A 10,381-nucleotide genomic window follows, 5' to 3' on the forward strand; every position below is an offset into this window, starting at 1 on the left:
CCACAGATACGAGATTCTTACAGTGGTTATTCCAGTTATTCGGCACAGACTCAGTACGAGCAGCCGCGACCTCAGAGGGTTTGTTATAAGTGTGGTGATACTAGACATATCATGAGAGATTGTCCGGACTTGGGAGGGGTGAATTTCATCAGAACACTCCAGCTACAAGCTTTATTCCAGTTGATACTCCACGTGCACAGTCAACTAGAGGTGGAGGACGGGCGGGTAGTGGGCACCTAAGAAGTGGAGGCCCGACCCGTTAATTTAATCACTATGATTTGGCTAAGGCCAATACACCAGATGGTGTCGTTACAGGTGCGATCCTGATTTTTATTATAAAAGGATATTTTTCTTAATTTGATTCGGTTCTGAATATTGAGGTAGGTCCTCTTATTATGCTCCACTTTTGGATGAGCTTCGTAAATTTGTGACCCACATATATGTGTATCCCTGTTGAGAGATTTAGAGATGAGAGCCTGTGTCTGTCATTTTATTTTTATGCACCATTGAGGGTTATAAGTCCAAAAGAATTTTTTATTATTCGATACTGTGAGTTTTGATGTGATTTCGGAATAATTGATTTCAATTTTATGAATTATATGCCCTACCTGTATGAGGGTTCATTATATGTTATGAAAATTATTTATGAAATATATTGAAAAGAAGAAAGAAAGGAAATTAAAAATTTCAGTTGGCTCAATGTGCAAAATACTTGTGATTCGGAGTTGAGGATGAGATCATCGTATTTTTATATGATGTGAAATATTTAAACCGGGCTACAAACTGCGGTGAAAGCTATATAAGGATGAGGTCCTTGTGTGAAATGTTTACGAGTTTAAAATATTCCCTTTGTGAAATTTAATTGTACAATAATATTAATAGGGAGTCATGCCTGTTAAGATTATCTGATAATTCTTGTGTATTGTTCTCTGCATATTGAGCCATTTTCATGTTGTAAACATTGAGTTTTAACCTATGAGATGAGTGCCCAGGTGACGTTAAATGTGACTCATCAATCCGAGTAAGCAATCATGAGGTCTTCATGCCTCACATTCTGTTGTCAGTGTTGTGAAAATTCGAAATGAGGTGGTAGTTAATATGAGATTAATTGATGATGCTGGAATTAATTATCAACAACTTTTAAGACCAGAGATGTGGTGATGAGCATACATATAATGTGCTTCATGTCCTGATATCATTATGATAACGCAGTGCTTGTAATGCTGAGATTGGTGTTATTGATATATACCTTATGGTATTTTATTGTGTTGTGGATGTGTTGTTAGGAGTGGTTTTGGTGTTACTCTGGCAGGTGGATAGGCCCAATTACAGGGGGGACTCTGTCGAAATTTCTAAAAAAGATTGGGAGTTAGTAAAATTTGGAGGATTGAGATTTGCAAAGGAAGAGATAAATATGTTATGTGTTTGAGGGCGAATGATCCTAAGCGGGGAAGAATGTAGCAACCCGGAATTTTTTTGAAGTACTTCAACACTATCAAGAAAGTTGATGTGTGCGTAGGCACGTGTTACTATAGCCAGTTGAGACTAATACCGTACGTCAAAGTGAAAATCAGGCCTTATGGAAATGATTGGAGAGTTAGGGAATTTTCTTTAAAGCTTATAAGAATGGAGAAAAGAAATAATCTCAATTGAGATGGTGTCGTCGGACCCGTGTTAAATTGCGGGAACATAGAATCACCCACAAGTATGTGTGTAAAAATATACTCAGTAATTGAAAGTCCTCAGAAAGATTCTTAGCACGTTCGAGGACGAACGTTTGTTTAAGAGGTAGAGAATGTAACGACCCGACTTGTCGTTTTAAGAATTTACGTCCCGTTCAGTGACTTAAGGTTTCGAGTAGCCTAGCGATATGTATTATGACCCGCGTGTGTGGTCAAGTTTGAATTACGGATGATTCGGAGTGATTTGGGACACTTAGTTCCTAAAAGGGGAGCTTAGGTCTTAGGATTTTGACCGTAGTAAGAACTGTATAATTTAAATTATGAAGTGTGGTACCTCGAAATAATTCTTGTATAAGCTTTGTGTGAGAGCGGTTGATTATTGGGTTGTTACTTGTTTTCCTTACTTGGTTTCGCTGGACTTCAATTGTTTCTACTTCCTTTACATCATTATTACTTGTATTGTTATTCAAACCATGTTTCGCTTTATATTCGTACCCATACAGGTTATAATGTCTAGTAGGTGTCGTGACTGTTCCTCATCACTACTCCACCTAAGTTAGTCTTGATACTTACTGGGTACCGCCGTATGTACTCATACTACACTTGCTTCACATTCTTGTGCAAATCCAGATACCTCGGAGCGTGTTGGTCATTACATAGCTGATCGACTATTGTTGTGGAGACTTCAAGGTATACCTACTATTGTGTTAGCAGGCCTCCGAGTCACCTTATGAAGTTTTACTTTATACTGTTTATTTCTATTCCAGAACAGTTGTACTTACAAAATTTTTCGTAAACTCAGTAGAGTTTATGACTTGTACTACCTGTTTTGGGATATTGTATATCTACTTTGGATTATTGGCTTTGTATAGAAATTTCTCGTTCATGTTTAATAGTTAATTGGTTAAAATCTGTTATTAATTCAGTAAGTGTTAGGCTTACCTAGTTTTAGAAACTATGTGCCAAGTGCCATCACGATTTCTAAGGAGGGATTTTAGGTCATGACAATTTTTGATTTTAAAAAGTTTATCTTTTGATCCAAGCTACTATTAAAGTAATTTAGCATATCAATAATTGCGTGATAACTTTTGGAATTTACTTTTGAAGTAAGGATAATATCGTCTGCGAAGAAGCTATGTGCAAAAGCAAAGCCAGTTGGAGATAATTTAATAGGAGCACATAATTGGCACTTGGTAGTTAACTACCATATAAGGATAACTACCATAAGATTGATGAGCTGCAGTGAAAATTGGAAAAATAATAATGAATGAAAGGCCATTCAAGCATGTAAAAAGAAAATTTCCATGTCTAACTTAAAAGCATGTGTGAGCTTGTTTTGCCATGCATATTCTGAACTGTGTGAGAACATGTCAATTTAAACAATAAAATCATTATTTGATAAAAATTGAGTATTTAAAGATATAAATGAATATTTTATGCTTGATAATTTTTTGAAGTATCTGAACTTCAAATTATATATCAATCAAAACAATTATTCTAACAAAATCTAATAAAAAATTAAATTCAACATAAATTTATCTTATAATCAAGATTACCCAAACAAAACATTGAAATCAAAATTTGTTCCAATTTAAAATTCCTGTATTTGAACTAATTGCAAAATATCAAATTCTAGCTAAAGTACAAACATTGAAAAATTATTTCAAATAACTATATATATATATATATATATATATATATAAAACAATCGGGCATTTATCTTCCTCGCATTAGCTGAAGTGCAAGTTCCCCGCATACTTCCATTAATATGTTCCTTTTTCGGAAATTTTATCACTTTGAACATTAAAATTTATAAATATGAAATAATTTTGTCCAATATCAAATATCTTGCTTTAGAACTCCATGAGCCCGTTTGAATTCATACCCAACCCTATAAGGCTATCACCATGCCTAGGGAAAGTCAAACCCAAAATTAATCGGAAATTGAATGGGAAAACTGACGGAAGAGGGTCACAGTTCTCCCACTTTCGCGTAGCCTATCTAAACTTTTAAGAAACATAGGGGAAACCCTGCCAAACATTTTAATATTACAAAAATATAGGAAGGAGAGAGAGGAGTTAGAAAATAAAGGGAAGAGAAATATGATTCAAGATTTAAATTTATGATAAATTTATAATTAAAAATGTAGTAATCAACATTTTACATTGAGGATTGGTTTCAAATGCGATTGAATTAAATGTATTATTAATTTGAATTAAAACGTACTTAAGGTAATTATAGTACATTAAAATTGAACTTTTTAGACCGAAAATGGTAAATCAACAACAAAATAAAAAATTATGTATTGTATTATATCCACTATAATTTTGAATTTTAAAGTTATAACTTATAATTTCAATATTTATGTTAAGCATGAAGTAGGAGTAAGTTATAGCATAAAAATACAATTATATCCAATACAACAACAATAGAACAATAACAACCCAGTAAAATCCAACTAATGGGGTTTAGGGAGGGTAATGTGTACGCAGACCTTACCCCTACCCCAAAGGAGTAGAGAGGTTGTTTCCGAAAGACCCTCGGTTCAAGAAAACAAAAAGACAAAAGGACAAAAGGAGACAATATTAGTATCACCACAACAATCATAGGAAAAATAGGAATATCATGAAATGTAGAAGAAAGATGCAAAGCAAAAACGATAGCTAGTAAATAGGACATGCACTGAAAAGTGAAGTAGTAAAACACAACATTATCACTAGCTATCTTAGACAAAAACCCTACATGGCTAGTCCCACAATGGTACGAAGTAAGTCAAGACTCAACTACATCCTAACCTACAACTTTAATACTCGACTTCCACATCTTCCTATCAAGTGTCATATCCTCGGAAATTTGGAGCCTCGCCATATCCTGTCAGATCACCTCTCCCCAATACTTCTTAGGCCGCCCTCTACCTCTTCTCGTGCCCTCCACAACCAGCCGCTCACACCTCCGTACCGGAGCATCTGGGCTTCTCTTTTGAACATGTCCGAACCATCTAAGCCTCGCTTCCCGCATCTTGTCATCAATGGGAGCCACGTGCACCTTCTCCCGAATAACATAATTCCTAATCTTATATATCCTAGTGTGCCCGCACATCCGCCTCAACATCCTCATTTCTGCTACTTTCATCTTCTGGATATGTGAGTTCTTAACGGGCCAACACTCAGCCCCATACAACATGGCCGATCTAACCACCGCTTTATAGAATTTACCTTTGAGTGTTGGTGGCACTCTCTTGTCACACAGGACTCCAGATGCTAACATTCACTTCATCCATCATACTCCAATACGGTGTGTGACATCCTCGTCGATCTCCCCTCCCCCTTGGATAACCGAACCAAGGTACTTGAAGCTGCCTTTACTCGGGATGACCTGTAATTCAAGCCTCACATTCACGCCCACTTCCCCTGGCTTAGCACTGAATTTACACTCCAGGTATTCCGTCTTCGTCCTGCTCAACTTGAAACCTTAGACTCAAGAGCCTCTCTCCAAACCTCTAGCCTCTCGTTAACACCGGCTCGCGACTCATCAATCAGAACAATTATATCGAATAAAGAACCACAAAAATTACAAATTACTAAAATATAATTTTAAATTTTAAGTTGATATCAAATTCTGATAAGAAATGAGCCTAAATAATGAATTTTATTTTCATAATAACATATTACATGATCAATTGAGCCAATCGAGATCGACAACCAAATTAGGTGTGCCCTAATTTAGACTAAGCTAAGCATGACAAAACTGAGCCAGGCTGAGCTCTGAGCCGACTCACCTCTTTTCTTGTCGTTTCATCATGTATTTTTGTTAGTTTTAAATTAACAACCAACACGTTTGAAGAACGAATTTCTTGCCAAATCAAAACCCTATAAAAGGAGCATATACAATAACTCTTTAACAAAATAACCCTCTCTTCCATTTCAAAATGCAGTTCTTCAACTTGGTTTCCATTTTTCTTTTTGTATCTTCTCTCTTTTTATTTATGAAATGGAAGAAATCAAATAACCAAACAAAAAGATTGCCTCCAGGTCCATGGAAAGTGCCTTTTCTTGGAAGCATGTTTCATATGCTAGGTGGACTTCCACACCATGTCCTAACAAATTTAGCCAAAAAATACGGACCCCTTATGCACCTTCAACTAGGGGAAATGTCTGTAGTTGTAGTTACTTCTCCTGAGATGGCAAAAGAAGTACTAAAAACTCATGACCTTGCTTTTGCATCTAGGCCTAAACTTGTAGCCGTTGATATTGTCGGCTATAACGGGACAGACATTGCCTTTTCTCCCTATGGCGATTATTGGAGACAAATGCGTAAAATTTGTGTCATGGAATTACTTAGTGCAAAAAATGTTCGATCGTTCAACTCGATTAGACGTGATGAAGTTTGTAGTCTCATTGAATTTTTTCGATCATCTGCCGGTGAGCCAGTTAATGTAACAAAAAGGATATATGTATTCGCAAGCTCTATGATATTTAGATCAGCGTTTGGGAAAGTAATCAAAGAGCAAGACGAATGTATACGACTAATCAAAGATGTTTCAGGATTAGTAGGAGGGTTTGATGTGGCTGACATATTCCCTTCACAGAAGGTTCTTCATGTGCTCAGTGGAAAGAAGGGTAAAACGATGTATCTCCACCATAAGATAGATACAATTATTGAGAATGTCATCAATGAGCACAAGCAAAATCTTGCAACTGGCAAGTTCAATGGTCAGTTAGGAAGTGAAGATTTAATTGATGTATTGCTAAGACTTATGAAGGATGGAAGCCTTCAATTTCCAATCACCACTGACAACATCAAGGCCATTTTTATTGTAAGTACTATATATAATGCATAAATCTACCCTCATTATTATTCAAGTATGCATTTATAAATTCCGTGATCATTTTTGGTACCTAGAGAATTGATATAGTGGCAAGCAGAGGACTTAATAAAATTTACACATTAAAAAGATTACAATAAAAAATTATGTCAGCCACCACAATTTAGTATTTCTAGGGTTGTGAAATAATAGCTAAATATAATATATTAGAAAATAATTTTGGCCTTGAAGTTAAAAGAAATTTAAATATTTCAGTGGAAATTGGTGAAAAGATTATAAAGACAAATAGCTAGCAAATATTATTAAACTTGCTCATCATGCAGGACTTGTTTGCTGGTGGAACAGAAACTTCATCATCAACAGTTACTTGGGCCATGGTAGAAATGATGAAGAATCCAAGTATACTTATCAAAGCTCAATCTGAGGTAAGAGATGCCTTTAAAGGTAAAGAAGCTTTCGATGAAAATGATGTAGAGGAGTTGAAATACCTAAAGTTAGTTATTAAAGAAACTTTTAGACTCCATCCTCCACTTCCACTGTTGATTCCAAGAGAATGTAGGGAAGAAACAAATATAAATGGCTACACCATTCCTTTAAAAACCACAATCATGGTTAATGTTTGGGCGATGGGAAGAGATCCAAAATATTGGGTTGATGCAGAAAACTTTAAGCCCGAGAGATTTCAGCATAGCACTATGGATTTTACTGGTAATAATTTTGAATTTCTTCCCTTTGGTAGTGGAAGAAGGATTTGCCCTGGAATATCATTTGGTTTAGCTAATATTTATTTGCCACTGGCTCAACTATTGTACCACTTTGATTGGAATCTTCCTACCGGAATCAATCCAAGTGACTTGGACTTAGCTGAATCGGCTGGATTAGCTGTTCTTAGAAAGAGTGACTTTTATTTGATTGCAACTCCTTATCCACCTTCACCTGAGTAATTTGGTGGCATCAAACATGTTTTAACCTCACCATTGTACTTTCTTTCCTGTTGTGCTCTATGTTTTTACTTATTTATAATGCATATGTCTTATCTATAGAAAATGTATCATTACAGTTTTACATAGAGAATATCAAATAAATGCTTTGCTGTTAAATTTTGGAATGTAATGAATGGGGTTGTCGTTACTTAATTTAATTAAATCCCCTTATAAGGAGTATAAGCAAATGTATCGTTATATTCTATTATGTTCGCCATCCCAATCCCCATATTTTATTGTTAAGATGTGTTAAGAGTTTTGAAAGTTGAGTTATTTTCATTTAGGGTTAACCACGTAAATATCGCATCGCACCAATTTTCATTTAAACTTCTAGTGGAAAACTACAACATTAATTAAAGTTTACTTCACCCATGATAATCTGGCAAAACATTCAATTAAAAAATGTTACGTGACTTTTGATTAATTAATCCAATTATTCTTTTGAGAAAACAACAGAAAAAAAAACACATTTGTGAAAGTATTCTTAGCCCCTCCCTTCGCTTTCCTCGCCAACCCTCTTCCCCCATCCCCGCCCCAAGGCGATCGACTTCTTAACCCACCCTGGTCGTCTTCTTCCTCCCTCACCCCTCAACATATACATACTAATGTTTAGAGCGCCAAATTAATATATAAAATCAAAACCTTCGAACAAGAAAATGAGCAAGCTGAATGTGGATGCAAGAAGATGTTCAACTGTTATATTAAAATAAGTTTAGAAAGTTGTATTATTTTCATTTAAGGCCAAGTACAAATATTCCCTCAAAGTTAGCACCAATTTTTATTTGAACATATCACGCACCGTGATCAAGAAAAATATTCAATTAAAAATGCCACGTGACGTTTGATTAATTAATCTAATTTTTTTTTTTTGAGAAAACAAAAAGGAAAAAAAACATTTGTGAATTGTCACTTTCAGCCCAGATCTCCCCCCCCCCCCCCCCAACCTCCCCCCAAAGTCGATCTACTTCTTAATCCACCATGGTCGTCTTCTTCCTCCCTCACCCCTCAACTCACTTGTTTTAGAGCGCCAAATTAATATATAAAATCAAAACATCCGAACAAGAAAATGGCAAAGCTGAATGCACTACAAGAAATATGTGATACGGTCACATTTAATTAGTGACACTTATAATAAATGTCAGAAAAAAGTTAATTTAGTGACATTTGTCAGAAAATGTGATAAGAACATCGACATTTATTGAAACATGTCAAAAACAATTTTGGTATTTGATTTAAATGTCATATTATTAGGAATATAACAATATTTAATTAGTAACATTTATAACAAATGTCTAAAATAATTTTTTCCCCAACAAGAAAAAATAACTTTAAACATTTTAATGGGCCTTTAGGCTTCTCTTCTTTTTACAGAAATACAAAAGAAAGTTAAAAATAACAGTCAATCCACAACTCTTCAAGCCGCAACCGTAAGAACTATGAAACTTCATTAGTTCATCTCCATAACTTTCACTCATTCTGATCACAATCCGCCGGTAAGATTTTGCTTCAATATAAGTATTATAAATCTCAATCTTCTGTATTTTGTTTCTTAACTGCTTTTGACTGTTTGTTGATAACCCTAGATTTTCCATCTATAGTCTTGAGATTTCTTTTGATTGAACCTTTTGATTCGTTTCAGACCTAGAAGTGCCGCCTGCTAGGACTAAAATTCAGCAATTACCGCTGTCAGAATCTCGATGTGCAATCAGATTCATCTACTCTAACTCGTGTTATGTACGTTTGGACTTTTCTTTTCGAGTGAAATCAGATTTGTGATATTTTGGTTACTGAAATTCTTGAACTTTTTTTCTTTCTTGTTGTTTATTTTTGTTTTCTTTTTGAAGGTGAATTTCCTGCAAAAGAGTCTAGTAACGTTGATATTACTCCATATGAGGTTAAAATGTTATATTGCTACTTACCCTTTTCCCTTAATCATTTTGGTGATTTTTTTTTATTTTTTTTTAATTTCAGATCTTAAATACATCAGATTTTGAAGGTCGCGAGATCAAATAATGTGAAGGAATCCTGATTTGGTGAAAGTATGGAACACTTCATCAAGAGAAATACATGGATGCTGAAGCTTTAAATTATGTTGGTGTATTTGGAAATTATAAGAGAAAAGTTATGGTTATGTAGTCATATGTTAAAGTAGTTCATTATTTTGTTTGAATCGTATGTGGTGTACAACTCTTGAAACTTTTGAAATGAATAAAAATATTTGTAGTATTGTAAGATCAGCAATAGTTAATTCTTTATTTTCTACTTTCTTACTACACATTCTACATAATACTTAAAGGAATAAAAAGGGAATATTTTTTTTCTTAATATCATAATATAAATAATGATTTTGATATTCAAATAATATGTCAAAAACAAACGATTTATCTGACATTTTTATGTATGTCGCAAACAAGATAGTTTAAGAGCTCAAATTGTTGACATTTGATAAACGTTAAATAAATGTCACTAGATTTTTACCGATACTAATTTAAATGTCGTAAAATTAACAACATTAAAGTTTTCAAAATTTGATTTAAGTATAAAATAAAAGTCGCTAAATAAATTTGCGACATTTAATTTAATTGACTTATGGCGACATTTATATAATATCGCTATATCCCATGTTTCTTGCCGTGATGTGGATGCAAGAGAATGAGAGATATGTTTCTCTTCAATTCGATACCCTATTATACAGAAGAGATGTTATGCAATAATTAAAGGCTTGGTGGCTCTCATAGTCAATTATTATCATGAATTGCTGCTTTACTTTATTAATATAATCTTCTGACTTTAATAGTAAACAAAAAAGTAAATAATGGGGTTGTTCAAGCTGTGAAAAAGTGAAGTTTGCTATTAATGTTTGAATTGCCCTGGTATATGAGAAACTTTTA

At 34.3% G+C, this 10,381-nt stretch overlaps 1 protein-coding gene and 1 long non-coding RNA gene across 4 annotated transcripts; both read left to right on the plus strand.

The window, feature by feature from the left end:
• Nucleotides 1-5,585: 5,585 nt before the first annotated feature.
• Nucleotides 5,586-7,607, plus strand: LOC104094154 (premnaspirodiene oxygenase-like). The gene is made up of 2 exons (XM_009600025.4): nt 5,586-6,498; nt 6,831-7,607. The coding sequence occupies exons 1-2, from the start codon at nt 5,611-5,613 to the stop codon at nt 7,449-7,451; spliced, it is 1,509 nt and encodes a 502-aa protein (XP_009598320.1). The 5' UTR covers nt 5,586-5,610; the 3' UTR covers nt 7,452-7,607.
• Nucleotides 7,608-8,893: 1,286 nt separating this feature from the next.
• LOC108946153 (uncharacterized) lies at nt 8,894-9,727 on the plus strand. Of its 3 annotated transcripts, XR_011409072.1 has the most exons (3): nt 8,894-8,983; nt 9,130-9,384; nt 9,462-9,727. It is a non-coding gene; the product is annotated as an uncharacterized lncRNA (long non-coding RNA). The 3 variants fall into 3 exon arrangements; XR_011409070.1 differs by lacking the exon at nt 9,130-9,384; XR_004508504.2 differs by lacking the exon at nt 9,462-9,727 and having other exon boundaries at nt 9,130-9,446.
• The last annotated feature ends 654 nt before the right edge of the window (nt 9,728-10,381 follow it).

The sequence above is a fragment of the Nicotiana tomentosiformis genome, chromosome 1, assembly GCF_000390325.3.
Source record: "Nicotiana tomentosiformis chromosome 1, ASM39032v3, whole genome shotgun sequence".
Taxonomy (NCBI): domain Eukaryota; kingdom Viridiplantae; phylum Streptophyta; class Magnoliopsida; order Solanales; family Solanaceae; genus Nicotiana; species Nicotiana tomentosiformis.

Coding starts and splice junctions, on each gene's coding strand:
- LOC104094154 (XM_009600025.4), top strand. CDS start 5,611: ATGCAGTTCTTCAACTTGGTTTCCATTTTTCTTTTTGTATCTTCTCTC. Junction 6,499..6,830: donor ACATCAAGGCCATTTTTATT/GTAAGTACTATA, acceptor CTCATCATGCAG/GACTTGTTTGCTGGTGGAAC.